Genomic DNA, 15,775 nt, shown 5'->3' on the forward strand with positions numbered 1-15,775 from the left:
ATATCGAACATACTATTGGTTAACAAGACAAATGACCCCAAATATGAAAGCCTAGGGTCCGCTGAACAGTTTGATGCCCAATATGTATAGGTGTACCTAAGCACGTGGCATATAGGGCCCCAAAAGGAAGACCCCCCATTTGGTCTGTCATTTCAGGTGCTGCAAAATCAAGACATTTACATCATTTTGGGGTGGGCAAAGGTAGGAAACAGTACGTTCACCCCAGAAAACTATATATTTTTAGAAAGTACACATTCCCCCGAATCTAAATTGGGTATGCATGTCTTTCTACCCCAAAGCACCAAGCCGCAAATCTTTCCTAAATTTGGCAATTTTGGGGGCATTTCCAAAAATCACCTCAAAACTTCCACCTGCAGCACCTTATTTCATACATACTATTAGGTATCAAGATAAATCACCCCAAATATGAAAGCGTGGGGTCCTCTGAACAGTTTGATGCCCAATGTACATAAGATTATCGAAGTACATGGCATGTAAAGACCCCAGAATCTACCTTTTGCATACTTATTTGATGTCTTACATTTACACTAATTTCCAAACATGACCAGATTTATATGGGATAAAAGCTACAAAAAGTTATGGTAACCCCTAAAATCCATATATTTTTGGAAAGTACACATTCTGACGAATCTAAAATGGGTAATTATGTCTTTCTACTCCAAACTACCTTACTGCAAAGCTTCGATAAAGGCAGCGGTTTTTATGACATTTCTGAAAATTGTCTTAAAATATTGCAATTGGTCACATTTATCTCACCCAATTTGTAACATACAATTGTAAAACACCCTAAATATTGACGTCAAGGGTCTACTGAACAGTTTGATGCCCAATGTGCATAGATATACCAAAGCAGCTGGCATGCGCGGACCCCCAAAAAATTTGTGTATTTGAATTTTCCCCGCTGTCTTTTCGCCTTCTGTGAAGTATGACACGTGACTGTGTATTATTTGCCAAAAGACCCTCCTAACAGCACATAGACCCCCAAAACCATATATGTTTGGAAAGTACACATTCTGACGAATCTAAAATGGGTAATTATGTCTTTCTACTCCAAACTACCTTACTGCAAAGCTTCGATAAAGGCAGCGGTTTTTATGACATTTCTGAAAATTGTCTAAAATATTGCAATTGGTCACATTTATCTCACCCAATTTGTAACATACAATTGTAAAACACCCTAAATATTGACGCCAAGGGTCTACTGAACAGTTTGATGCCCAATATGCATAGATATACCAAAGCAGCTGGCATGTGCGGACCCCCAAAAAAATTGTGTATTTGAATTTTCTCCGCTGTCTTTTCACCTTCTGTGAAGAATGGCCCGTAACTGTGTATTATTTGCCAAAAGACCCTCCTAACAGCACATAGACCCCCAAAACCATATATGTTTGGAAAGTACACATTCTGACGAATCTAAAATGGGTAATTATGTCTTTCTATTCCAAACTACCTTACTGTAAAGCTATGCTAAAGGCAGTGGTTTTTATGACATTTCTGAAAATTGTCTAAAAATATTGCAATTGGTCGCATTTATCTCACCCAATTTCTCACATACCATTGTAAAACGCCCTAAATATTGACGCCAAGGGTCTACTGAACAGTTTGATGCCAAGTATGCATAGATATACCAAAGCAACTGGCATGTGCGGACCCCCAAAAAAATTGTGCATTTGAATTTTCTTCTCTGTCTTTTCACCTTCTGTGAAGAATGACCCATGACTGCGTATTATTTGCCAAAAGACCCTCCTAACAGCACATAGACCCCCAAAACCATATATGTTTGGAAAGCACACATTCTGACGAATCTAAAATGGGTAATTATGTCTTTCTACTCCAAACTACCTTACTGCAAAGCTACGCTAAAGGCAGCGGTTTTTATGACATTTCTGAAAATTGTCTAAAAATATTGCAATTGGCCGCATTTATCTCACCCAATTTCTTACATACAATTGTAAAACACCCTAAATATTGACGCCACTGGTCTACTGAACAGTTTGATGCCGAATATGCATAGATATACCAAAGCAGGTGGCATGTGCGGACCCCCAAATAAAATTAGTGCATTTGAATTTTCTTCTCTGTCTTTTCACCTTCTGTGAAGAATGGCCTGTGACAGCATATTGAGCCACAATACCCTCCTAACAGCACATAGACCCCCAAAACCATATATTTTTAGAAAGTACACATTCTGACGAATACAAAATAGGTAATTATGTCTTTCTACTCCAAAATATCGTACTGCAAAGTTGCGCTAAGGCAGCGGTTTTTATGACATTTCTGAAAATTGTCTTTTCGCCTTCTGTGAACATAAAGCAGTGACTGTATATTGTGCCACAAGACCCCCTAACAGCACAAGACCCCCCCAAAAACATACAAGTACACATTCTGACATATACAAAATTGCAACAACAAAAAAAAAGCCTGAAAAGAAAAAGAATAAAGCTAACTTAGTAAAATGTGTATTGTGTATTTGTACATGCATGTAATTAGTATGTAAATGTGTGTATAACTGTAAAATAAATGTTACTTACAGTTCTGATGTCCAGCAGGGTCCTGGGCAGCTGAGGGGGGGTCCTAAAGCAGAGTGCACGCAGCAGGAAGCAGCAGGCTGGCTGGAACAGGCAGAGGAGACGCAGCACAAGGAGCAGACACGTGTCTGCATAACTGTAGACGGGTCCTGCGACGATCGCAGGACCCATGTGACCTCCCCCTCCTCTCCCTCTGCTCGTTGCCTAGGGGGTGGTGAGAGTAACGATCCCTCTGCTGAAGCGGCAATCGCCGCAGATGCAGAGAGGAGCAGAGGAGAGGAGAGGAGCGGCAGCACAAGCAGCAGACACGTGTCTGCATAACTGTAGACGGGTCCTGCGACGATCGTGTCGCAGGACCCACGTGACCTCCCCCTCCTCTCCCTCTGCTCGTTGCCTAGGGGGTGGGGAGACTAATGGAAGCCTCTGCTGAAGCGGCAATCGCCGCAGATGCAGAGAGGAACCCTTTAAAGCCAAGAACGTAGGTACTACGTGCTTGGCAGTTAGGGCTTTTCCCTGCAAGAACGTAGTACCTACGTTCTTGGCAGGTAAAAGGTTAATACCACAATTCAATTGTTATAATATAATAGAACCTACTACATTAATGGTAGGTAGGTGATACCATGTTAAACAGAAGGAAAAACCAAGAGGCTAGTATAGATTTGATATCTGCAGCTTCATGATATTCAATGCCAAATAAAATTTCTATGCCTCCCAGGGCCACATGTTTTGTGATTTCCACCCATTTATTGAGTGTCCTCTGGCCCAAAACCCTGCCTGTTATCTGTAGAGTAACAATTGGCAAATACTCCAGTTCAACACCCATCAGCCGCCAGTACCAAAGCTAGTGCCCGAAAGGTCAATTGCATACCTGCTGCTTTAACAGGAATTGAACATGCAGCAGGTTACTGCAAATGTGACACATATACATGAACCTGGTTCTTTCCATTCATGTGGCTGCTGTGGGTAGAAGAGCCGTAATCACAGCTACAAAGAGCAGCATTCATAATGATGTGTCTGCCATAGCCCTTAATGTATGTGAGCACAATTTAAAATAAAAATCCAATTTTACTTCAGTTTTTTTATGCAACCTCTTTAAACACTTGTTATGGTATATAACTTTTCAGTCAAGCTGTAACACTGTTTTTGTGCTTAAAAAATCTATTACACGTCCTTCCTTATACAGTGCAAATACTTTATTTCTATGTCTGGTCAGGGGGTTGTTTAGACAAATCAGTCAAGCAAAAGGAAGTAAAGAGGAGCAGTTCTGCAGCTCCACTTCACGTCCAGTTGCTTGACCAGTCAAACTGCACACAAGTGAAACAATATTAAAGGTGTCCATACACATGAATAGGTCCTAATATGGTATCAATTTGCTAGGCACAGGGGCAAATTAGTCAGAAACCATGCCTGCTTGCACATTGTGTTGTCTCCTTAAAGGGGTGGTTCACCTTTAAGGTAACTTTTATTAGAACTGCCACTTCTAAGCAAATTTCAATTGGTTTTCATTATTTATTTTTTATAGTTTTATAGTTATATGCCTTTTTTTGCAGCTTTCAAATGGGGGGGTCGCTAATTCCCTTCTAAAAAAAAATGCTCTGTAAGGCTACAAATGTATTGTTATTGTTACTTTTATTACTGATCCTTCTATTCAGGCCGTCTCCTATTCATATTCCAGTCTCTTGCTTAAACTGCAAACTGGAGAGCTGCTGAATAAAAAGCTAAATAACTCAAAAACCTTCAATAATAAAAAATGAAAACAAATTGCAAAGTGTCTCAGAATATTACTCAATACATCATACTAAAAGTTAGCTCAAAGGTGAACAACCCCATTAACATCTTTGAAATAACAGTGCAAGACAGTAAGGTGAATTATCGGAGGAGACAAGATTCTACAATACGTCAACATAACTTTAAAATTACATTGAAAGATTCTTTAAAACCCATACCATGACATTACCCAATAAAGAAACTTCTACATGCCAATACATAAGGAAGTAAATGACGGTCAAACTATTATTTCTAGTAAGGGTATCTTAAATCCCCCTGGTTAAAGGAACAGTGAGAACAAAATATGAAAGTCTTTTAAAGTAATGAACATAGAATTTACTATTGTGCTGCACTGGTAAAACTGCGTGTTTGAAAATATACAATTCTACTATAGTTTATATAAACAAGCTGCTGTGTAGCCATGAGAGCAGCCATTTAAGGCTGACAAAGGAGTTTACAATGGTATTTTTCAGAATGTATCGTTATCTACTGTGTATCCTGTGCTTGAATGGCTGCCCCCATGGCTACACAGCAGCTTGTTTATATAAACTATAGTAGTGTTTCTGAAGCAAACATCAGTTTTACCAGTGCAGGGCAAAAGCACATTATATTGTCATTTCTTTAAGACATTTTAAGTTGTTTGGTGTAACTGTTCTTTTAAGGGATACTGGAAGCAAATTCAATGGGTCAACTACCACTTTATTATCCTGACAAACAATGATGTGGAACCTTTGTGTTAAATGACGGCAGCATTGCTCTTGCATCGACTTCTACAGTTCCTTTTCAGCCTTCCCCTGCTTTTAAGGGCATCAGTTAACTTCATTTTTAGATCCTCATCCAGTTGATTAAAGGACCCCATGGTTTTTGACTGACAGTTTAAGGTATGGGGGTGTCAGAGTTTCTATTGAGCTGCAATTGTCAACAGGTGACAACTCCTAATGGCTCTTAAGGCCCAATGAGGTAATTAGGGTCAGGGACCTTGGAGTTTATCACTGGAGAAGTGGTAGTGTGTTCAAACATTTGAACATGGCTCAATTCATATTATCTTTGTTCCTATGTTTTAAACATTGTGAAATAAAATGTAACTGTGCATTTGCAAACATGTTGTTTTTTTTAACACATATTTCTGCAGTAGTTTATTTGGCAAGGGGTGCCCAAACTTTTGCATTCAACTGTATGAAACCACCTGAATAGCAAATCAAAAATGTGACGCATGGAGAAAACAAACCCTCCCTTTCCCCAGCTAAAACATTTAAGACTCAGAGATAAAGAACAGCTCATTACATAGAAGGCTGATCAGGAAATTTGTTTTGATTTGATTTTTAAGAAACAAAACAATGTAACAATTCTAGATTCTGTCCCGCTTAGTGCAAGAAAATACAAAAATCATTGCATTTCTAATTTAAGTAATGTTAAAAAAGTGGCATACTGTGGCTTTATATTAAATGCAATCATTACTGCCCTGCTAGGTGAATTTTGTAGACGTGACTTCTCATATGATCTGGTGACCTTAAAATATTCTAATCAAGCTTGAAATGTTTAACCTTTATACGTTTTGCCTAAAATATATATATAAATATTAAAATGGTTGCTTTAGTCTGTCCTGGTTCCATTTATGTTGTGCCTATTGTGATGTCTTTTATGTTTCAATAACTGAATTAACATTTTTTAGTGTGTCCTGTGAATTAGGTGACTACATAATAATTACTATGTTAAAAGTTTAAACGAGTTTCAACTTCAGTTGTGAATTTTGGAAGGACAGAGGGTAACAAGGAAGCGGATTGCAGTTTCTTCATAAAACCAGACAATTTGACAGCCCAACTACATTCAATCAATTGTACAATGTACGTGGCTGTAAATTTTCAGTTAAAGAAGAAAGAGATTTGAGAAGATGCGAGAAGAAGGTGGATGGCTGATGGTAAGCTAAATACAAAAAAGGAGACACCTGTTGCCATGATGCCAGGTTAGTGGTGGACATGGCCTTGGACTGCAGAGTGATCGAACATGGGGAGCGAAGGGGCTCTCCCGATCTTCTTCTCCGGCGCCCTCTATTGCCTGTGCTTTTGCCATTCATGACCTGCAATCAAATCCGTGGACAGGAAGATTTCAATCCACTTACACCTGAGCAAACAACTTTATGAATCTGTTTTCATTACTGAAATATCACCAGAGTTTGCTTAAAACCAATCCAGACTTCAGTACACAAACTATCTTTTCACTATTAATTCAGAAATAAATGTCCACAACAATATCATATAAAATTATTTTTGCCAAGGTAAAAGTGAAGGTAACAACATTTTAATTGATTTGGTACACTCTCACCCTTTACAAAATATCATGTATCAGTGAGATCTAGTTTCTAGAGGCACAAGGAATTACACTGGCATTATCCAAACTTCCATGAGTCGGAGTACTACGTCTGAAACACACACTTCTCTGATCTAAATTTCATTGAACGTACGAAAGTCAATGATCTTCTCAAAAAGCATGGGGGTACCATCTTCTCTACATGTACATATAGAACAAGAGAATCATATTTCAAAATGTTAAAGGAGATCTAAAGTTATGTTCCCAACATTAAATAAAAAATTTTGTAATGTATGTCTGTTAAAATGTTGTACATGTTTTGAGGTGCATGCGATTTTTTCTGCAGATTTCTCTTGTCAGTCTTGTTTGCAATCTCCTTTGAAGTTCAGCAGCCACTGGCCCTCTTACTCCCTGATGCTCTGAGGTTGAAGTCATTTCTCAACAAGCATGTATATGTAAGGGTTAAACCACACTTGAGCCTTATCTAGCAGTTAAGCATTGGACGTGAAGCCCATCAAGCCGCTAGCAAGCAGGACGGCCAGTGGATTCTGAACTTTGAAGGAGACGCAAACAAGAAAGAGAAGAGAAAACAGCAGAAACAATTACATGTATCTCAAAGCAGGTACAAAATTTTAAAGGGTAAGTCCACACTGGGCGTTTTGGAGAGATTTGGTCGCCTGGCGACTAATCGCCTCGTCTTTGCAGCAACCAATCTCCCCAAACGCCGTCCCTCACTCTGCGCCGGCTAATCTCATGCGGCGGTTCATTTTCCGAAGTCGCCCGAAGTTTCCTCGTAAGTCCCAGTGTCGACTTACCCTTACAGACATACATTACAAAATTGATTTATTTAGCGATAGGAACCTATTCATGCATTCATTGACTTTGGATCCCCTTTAAGATGCAGTGAGATTTAGTATGCAGAGCATAGTTTATAACAGCAATGCTTCACTTTAATTTAAACATCCTATTTTAAGAGCTGTTATTAAGCATTTAAAAAATGTGAGGCTGCAATGTGAGAGGTGAGAATGATTCAATGAAGACAGTAGATGTATTACAAAAATGCATATACTGCCTGTATCAAGGACTTTTATTCAGCTGTTAAAGGGAACCTGCCACCCTAAGAAATAAATCCAAATCCTATTTTATAATGTTAGTCAAGCAAAATAAACTTTACATACACTATGAGGCAGATTTATCAAGGGTCGAATTGGGAGTTTGTAAAATCTGCCCCTATATAAATTATTTCAATCTTGTTTCCTTTAGTTTTTGAATCCACAATTCAAGCATATGGGTAAAAACTCTTACCAAGACAAGCTTTGCATCATATCAAATCCTAATGTTTGCTTATGTCCAGACTACATAATTTTAGACAGTGAGTGGGTCAGGGGAATGTAAGGAGCCCAGTGACATTAATGAAGTGCAGAAATGAAAGTTCATCCTGATGAATGGTGGGTGTTCCCCCCTGAAACTTTGAATGTTTGGAGGCTAAAAAAAAGGGGATACTCCCGACTGCATTAACCAGTGTGTTTGTGCGGATCAGTTTTCTATACACATACGTTGCTAAGGGACCCGGCCGGGACAACTGAAGAAACGCACCACCAGTTGCAAGATTGGTGAACTACAGGTGTGCGGTAGGAGAAATTACATTGTATCTGGTGGTAAGTGTCTGACTGTTCTGCTTAGACATATACAGCACATCTACCTTAAAAAGGGGTGGTTCACTTTTGAGTTAACTTTTAGTATGTTATAGAATGGCCAATTCTAGGCAACTTTTGAATTGGCCTTCATTTTTTATTTTGTATATTTTTTCAATTATTTGCCTTTTTCTTCTGACTCTTTCCAGCTTTCAAATAGGGGTCACTGACCCCATCTAAAAACAAATGCTGTGTAAGGCTACAAATTTACTTTTTATAACTCATCTTTCTGTTTAGATTCTCTCCTATTCATATCTGAGTCTCTTAGTCAAGTCAGTGCATGGTTGCCAGGGTAATTTGGACCCTTGCAACCATATGGCAGAACCTGCAATCTGTAGAACTACTGAATAAAAAGCGAAATAACTCAAAAACCACAAATAATAAAAAATGAAAACCAATTGCAAATTGTCTCAGAATATCCCTCTCCACGTCATACTAAATGTTAATTTAAAGGTGCCACTGAACAGGGTTGGCATTCATGAAAGGTATTAAATGTAAATGAGCAGGTGATCAGAGTACTAAAAAGAAACAAACCGAGGCCTGGTAAAAGTCGGCACAGCACTACCAACAAGGTTAACATTATAGAAAAAAAGACAATAGAACACAGGAAATAACTTCTGTTTCTCCAAACATTAAGTCTAATTTCTCCTAGATATTCTTTTACACATTCCAGTGTCATTATTCCTCCAGCTCGTCCTAATCTCCCTATTTTCATTATTGATTATAAAGTCCTATTGTTTTCTCCCAAACATCTCTCCATAACTGTACCTGACCAACTCTCTATAACTTGAATGGCCTATATATCATGTTTTGCATCTTTCTATAATTTGGAGGCGAGATTTTTCCTGCCCGAAACCCCAAATCTAGAGATCAAAGTGACATTGTGAAATTATTTTTCATTACTTTTTGATTAGACATTTAAAAAGGATGCTTTAAATTGGATGCAGTGTTTGCACTGGGTATAATAAATGCCTCTGGGGCATGAAAAGAATAAGGCTACAGAGAGTTGGCATAGATGAATAGATTCTCTTTTTCATTATATTTATGTAGCCTTTGTGAATTCCTTGAGAACCCACCACCAGTCTTGTGATTTTATGGAGTCTGGGGCTGGTGAACTGGACCATTTTTTTTTCTTTGGTGAGTTTTTCTATCTTTACATGCGTCCTTTTTTTTTGTTAAAGTTATATAATAGTTTACTCTACCTCTGCATATGGGGCACTGTCAGAAAAAAGGAAAACAAAAAAGCAGATGAGTAAATACAGGTAAAATTGCCACAAACACAAAAAATTGGGGAAAAAAAGCACTTCCAAAAAATGACTTTTTTCACATATTCATAGACAAAAATGTATTTGAATGTTATCAAATAAGCCCCTTATTAATTGTAGAATTTTAAAACAATATTAGCATAATTAGTTACAGCTTCAACACAGATGGTTTTGCATATACAATAGGGAAACTAGCAGTGCAACCTGTGCTCTCAGGTTTAAGCATCTTACTGGACAAACCATAATATGAGGGTCTACAGTAAGTACGCTCAAACCATAATATGAAGGTCTATAGTAAGTAGGCTTTTCCTAATAAGGTCACATGATCAGAAATTATTGTTTACGGAATACAGCATATATAAAAAGTGCAAGGAGTCTTATGTTCTGATCTTTCACTTTCACAACTAAGCCTTGATTTGGAAAATTTCACCACAAAAATGGATTCAAGGCTGAAGGTTTCATAAAATGCCCTTTTACTTACAGCACCAGGTATATTTCTGTATCTTTAGTTAGCATTCTTAATTCCTAAACATACTTGTTAGGTTCAATATAACATGTTTCAGGCTATATTTATGCTCATCTACTTATCAGCACTGCATAACCTCTGATGAAAAGGTCCCATGAAATATTTTTCCTTGGTCACACATTACTCATTAATTCCACAAGTGCACTTGTTCAAGCAATGCAACACACCACTATTAGAGGTGAAACTCTGCAGCTGCATCTGTTGAGCCAAATGGAGGACTGGCAAGTCAATGGCAAAAGCATGTGCAGTGATACCAATTACAAGTTTTTGTATATTCTGATTTTTAGATCCCAACAGCTGTATCTAAGTAAGTAGATTATATGGAAGGTTCTTTATATTGGATTTGTCTGTATTCGTGAAACATTCAAACACAAGTTTTAAGTAGGGGGAACCTAGGAAATCAGGTATTCATATGAGTTTATGGCATAAGTACTTAGGTAAGGCATATCTCTTCAAATGGCTGCTATAAAATTAATTGGGGAAAGTTTTATAAAAATGACCAAAGTCATGGCATTATCTCGATGACAAAGAAACATCTTCGATGAAACCACCCCAAAAGCATGTAAAATCTTCTACAGAGAACAAATATAGTTTTGGATGTAGCCATCCAAAAGCCCACAGCAGAGTTCCTCCCATGCAGAAGAGATCTGCATGGGAGACTTCTTAGCAGAAAAAACAATGTACAACCTCATTATAAAAGTCATCAACTTAAGCACAGGAAAAAAGGTAAAACAGCACTTTTTAGTTTGGCCACAACCACAAAAGTTACATTTGGAGAAATATTGATATTAAAAGATTCAGAAGATTTTTTTCTATAATAATTTACTATACTGGTGCTATTTACAAAGTTCTAAATGTCAGCCCAAATTGGCATGTTTTTAACCAACAAACTAGCATTTTGTGACAGAATTCCATCCTCATTGTAGGCTCAAGCAAACTACTTTGCTGTAACTTGCATGTGGCTTAAATGTGAGCGTAAATTAGTGCCCATTTTGGAAAAGCGCACACATGTTGTGGTATAAGGTCTTCTTAGAGTGAATGGCATCACTTCTGACACAATGGTGCAAGTGGCATCACTACCTGTATTTGCATTTAATTTACTAAATAAAAGACCTAGTTTGTGTGTCGGTACAAGAGGTACATGGGAAGAGTGGAAGTAACACCTCCACAAATATAAGCAAACATAAGCAATAGTTTGATTATTAGAACATATTTATCCATTAGGTCACGAATGGTAGCATTAATCATACAATGTTTTGTAGTTTAATATACAGTGTTACCTCCATTGACCCGGTTTTCCTGGAGCGAGTTAGTGGTGATTTGCGCTGGAGACTGAGAGGCTCTGGTGGTAGAGGGGACATAAGAATAGATCTATCCACTTCATCACTTCCTTTCACTTTGGATAAGTCTTCTAAACTCCCCTGATCAGTTTTCTTATCTTCATTCTACAGTCCAAATGAAAACACAAATGTAAACATCTATCGTAAAATTAAAAATCAGTGATTTTCCGCAGTGCCATAAAAACTGGATATGATGTGCACAGGATGTGTAAACAGAAATAATACACAAAGTTTCCCTTCCAATGCATGCTATCTTACTATTTTCTCCCTTTCCATCAACTCGGTTCTAAAGCTTTTTCTTTCGGTACATGCTCTTTTCTCCTGTTTGTCTTTCTCCCATGACAGTGAAGTAATTTTTTTTTACAGTTTATAGAAAAATAAATGATCTTGAAACTATATATAGGCATGCAGTGATTTTGTGCTTCACCTCTGGTGTCTGCTTGATAGTACAATTAACTTAAAGAGCATGACAAATTCCACAATTCCAAAATTCTGAAGGCAGAACCTCAGGAGGTACAGCAAAAGCTTCAGAGAAACTCAGAAATGATAGAAAAAAAATTCTTAGGAAACAGTTGGCTTTGCAGGCTCTGAACACACACAATTTTGATCTATTAAAATATATTGGCTAGTATACATTTGTTTATGTAGTAACAATGGATGGAGCAATCAATATTACTTTACGTAACACGCCAAAATGTTATTGCCACATATTTATAGTAAATCCTAGATGCTACTTTGGAAGGAGCCACTCTTACTTCTGCTGATGCTGGACGAAATCCAAACCCCAGGGGGGCATTTTGATCTTCCTCACAGCCCTTGACTCCTGGACTGAAATGCAACTCCACATGAAACCGTTCCTCTGAGGATACGTCCTGAAACATAGCCACAAAGGAAATATATAAACTGGCAGAACACTCATTTCCAGCTCATGTAGACAGATATGAACTAGAAAAAGCTACAGTTTAGGCTGTCTTCCTTGTTTTGTCACCTAAGAAGCTCACCATACCCCACTGATGGGTGTTTACACAAAAATATAAACAAAAAGTCAGTTATTTACACCTCAGCAATCAGACAAAAAAAAAGAAAACACTGGAAATGTCTGGATGCCTGTAAAACCGGTGGTGACACAAGCAATAAAAAGCCAGATATTTCCGGTAATATCTTACCTTGTTATTGTCCTCATAAAGCATAATCACAATCTGAGTCATGTAATTTAGTTCAGAAACAGCACTTAAGTAATCCATTGCTCTCTTCCACTGTTGATCCTTGGACTCCTAGAACATATTACAGACATAGTCTTCTTGATAATGTACCTGAATTATTGGCTTTTCCACATTAAATAGCTATGATCTTGAAATTAAGTATTCCAGACAGCACATAGCAGCTCAGATCAATATAAAACAAGACTGAGCACCAGTATAAGTATTTCCTAAATGACAACCAGCAGTAGTTTTTTACCTACAATGTGGTTGATGTTAAAATGAGTCTACTGTCATGTTATGGAAAACATGATACAGGTACTCTTGCTTAGCTGCTCTTTCACTGGCACTGGTAATATAGAAGCACTTTGCATTTGCATGCAATAAGAGAGAATTGTTATGGATAAATAGTATCATGTATTGTACATACCCAGGATTAGTTTTGAGATTCGGTCAATTCCCAACACCTTTTGCAGAATTCATAATTGGCCAAATGCAGAGTTGCTGGCCAAATTGAACTTGAACCCTTAATGTAATGTTGCTTTAATGCACTTGACTGAAGATGAACATGACAATTTATTTTTCAGATGATGTGGGTTATTTGTAATTTAAAATCAGTATGAATATTTGCATATAAATGCTAATACATATATTATGTATTAATACAACAGGTTTGTGAGCAATAAAAGCGGGCAAATAGCCAAAAACTGAATACACTTATGATGACTACTTTTATAAAGTTGACTAAGTATTTACTTACATCCAAGAGTCCTCCATAGCGAAATATACTTAATAAAGAGTGCACATGACTTTCGCTGGTAAAGTATAACCGTGTTCTAACATGGCGTCCAGGAGATAAAACCCCTCTAGAATAGCTAATGCAAGAAAAAATAATATTCATTAGAATTTTTGGTATCTACATTAAAACAGAACACAGCACATCAAAGCAGATACCACATAAAACAAACAACTAAATGGAATTTACTACAGTGACTTGTTATATTTGTAATACTTGCAGGTTTTGCCAGATAGCATTTTTGATTAAGTCAGAAAGGTTATCTATAAGGATGCTAAATGCCTAATGGCAGACTCTTTTTTTGGGCCTCCCTCTTATTTGTTCCGCAGCTTTGAGTCAGATGGAGAGTTTCCTATACTTCACCTGCATCTGCTGTGCATGCAGATCTTGGGCACAAACTGCGTTCATTCATTTATTTTCATATACATGTATCAGAATTATTATAGCGCAGATAATGATACATTCAGAATCTGTGATCATTTAAAGAAAAATCTTACAGGGGGTGAAGTTTGTTAACAGATTCATCCTCATGTGTTCGCTGTAGGTCCAGTTGAATCTTCTTAATCAGAGGAAGGCAATATCCCACGGCAATCTCCAGTTTTTCCTCCTTATTTATCCCGTATTCCTACAACCATAAATATTTTTGTCAGGACCACACACTAATGAAATAACAGGTTGCAGTGGTTAAAAAGGATACACGGGTATCAATGATAAAATTAATGCAGATCTTGCTAGCCCTTTGGCTAGTAGCAATTGGCACTGTAATTTGTTGCATATATGCAGAAACATATTCTTTCCTTGCAAAAACGTACAATCTACGGTGATAGCACTATACAAATTTGTTACCAGCTACATAGGCCAACTATTTTATCCTGAAAAAAACTCAAATGCAGGTAAATTCAATTATACCAGAACACAAAAGGAAGTCAGCAATTTACTTTGATTTCTACCAGTTAAATAAGAACAAGAAAATGTTTTTGCACCTAGCTTTGTAATAAGCCCTATAAGTAACGAGAGAGAGAGAGAGGTTTTAATATTTAAAAACACATGGTTTATAAGCAATAAAAAATCACCTGTGGAATTATAACATCTGCAAGTGATTTTGAAATCTTGAACAGTTCATCTGTCCCCTCCAGTTTCAGAGAGCTGTTGTGTTGAACATCATATTTAACACAATCATAGATATCTGGGATTTTGCTTATATCGTAACGCCCATTCTTCATGCGAAAATCTCTCTCCAACTTGCTCCAACGTTGTAGCATCAATTCTAAGGTCTCACTGTGATACAGCTGCAGATCTGTTAAAAAAAACCCAATAGAGTTTCAGGGACTTCACTTTACAGTTTTACAGTTCCAGATGCCTTAAGCAAAGCTTATGCATCCTTTTTTATTTCACTTTAGAAAAAATATATATTATTGAATACAGTACTAATATTTAAGAGAAGTTAATAGAAACCATGCGTTTTCTGCATTGTAGTGGCTATATCCCATTGTACTCGCTATCTCCCAAAAAATGTGAATACCAGTATTGGTAATACCTTACTGTAGTTTAAAGTGACATTAAAATCATGATTGAAATCAGCTTTGATAACATTATCAAAGGGGATTTCTATCATGATTTTAATGTCACTTTAAAATACAGGTAAGCATTACCAATACTGATATCCACATTGTTCTGGAGATAAACTCCTAGACAGTCTAGTAAATAGGACAGAGCAGATCATAAGAATTCTAAAGTCATCTAGGAAGTTTATCTGTGCTCTGGTAATCTAATTATTACATGTGATTCTTTTAAAAATAATAGTTAAGTTTTCCTTATAGCATACTTACTCATCTTTTAATAAAATACAACAAACATTGAAACTAGTTTATCAATATTCACCAGCGGATTTGGGGTCTTCCAGGCGTTTCTGAATCTGAGAAGTAAGATTTTCAATGAGGGAATACACGCTGTCACATGTTTTTACAGGATTTTGAATACACTCCATGGAGTTTACCACAGACTTGCTGTTTGTAGGGGCCAGCTGGAAATGAAGAAGTAGAAATAAATAGTTTCAGGTGATCATAACTGTAGTCAAGAAGTACTTTTTTGGATATTGCCGTCTTTAACTTGGTTAATACTAGACACAATTCCTGCATATGTGTCAGTCAGTCAGGTAATGAAACAACAAATCATAATCTTATAAACATTAAGGGGGTTATATATTTTTCCCGAAAAATTCAAGTTTTCAAAGGTAGTTTTCAGTAAAAACCCGTGAATTTTTCGGGTTTAAAAAAAAAACAACGAATTTTTCCAGATTTATTATGCCCCAAAGCTGGAAATAGCTTGAATC

General features: G+C 37.1%; 1 protein-coding gene across 13 annotated transcripts in view; it reads right to left on the reverse strand.

Moving 5' to 3' along the window:
* ppip5k1.L (diphosphoinositol pentakisphosphate kinase 1 L homeolog) overlaps nt 1-15,775 on the reverse strand; it is a 104,995-nt gene that overhangs the window by 35,874 nt on the left and 53,346 nt on the right. For 8 of the 13 annotated variants that reach the window (XM_041586813.1, XM_018253156.2, XM_018253153.2 and 5 more), the window contains exons 18-25: nt 15,325-15,466; nt 14,517-14,740; nt 13,941-14,068; nt 13,408-13,522; nt 12,615-12,722; nt 12,204-12,320; nt 11,389-11,553; nt 6,262-6,393 (exon numbers count right to left, since the gene is read on the reverse strand). In XM_041586813.1, coding sequence (XP_041442747.1) covers nt 6,262-6,393; nt 11,389-11,553; nt 12,204-12,320; nt 12,615-12,722; nt 13,408-13,522; nt 13,941-14,068; nt 14,517-14,740; nt 15,325-15,466 — 1,131 coding nt within the window. The remainder of the gene's footprint in view (nt 1-6,261; nt 6,394-11,388; nt 11,554-12,203; nt 12,321-12,614; nt 12,723-13,407; nt 13,523-13,940; nt 14,069-14,516; nt 14,741-15,324; nt 15,467-15,775) is intronic. The other 5 variants (XM_018253158.2, XM_041586818.1, XM_018253157.2 and 2 more) reach the window with 1 other exon arrangement.

This window comes from Xenopus laevis, chromosome 3L (assembly GCF_017654675.1).
Source record: "Xenopus laevis strain J_2021 chromosome 3L, Xenopus_laevis_v10.1, whole genome shotgun sequence".
NCBI classification, from domain to species: domain Eukaryota; kingdom Metazoa; phylum Chordata; class Amphibia; order Anura; family Pipidae; genus Xenopus; species Xenopus laevis.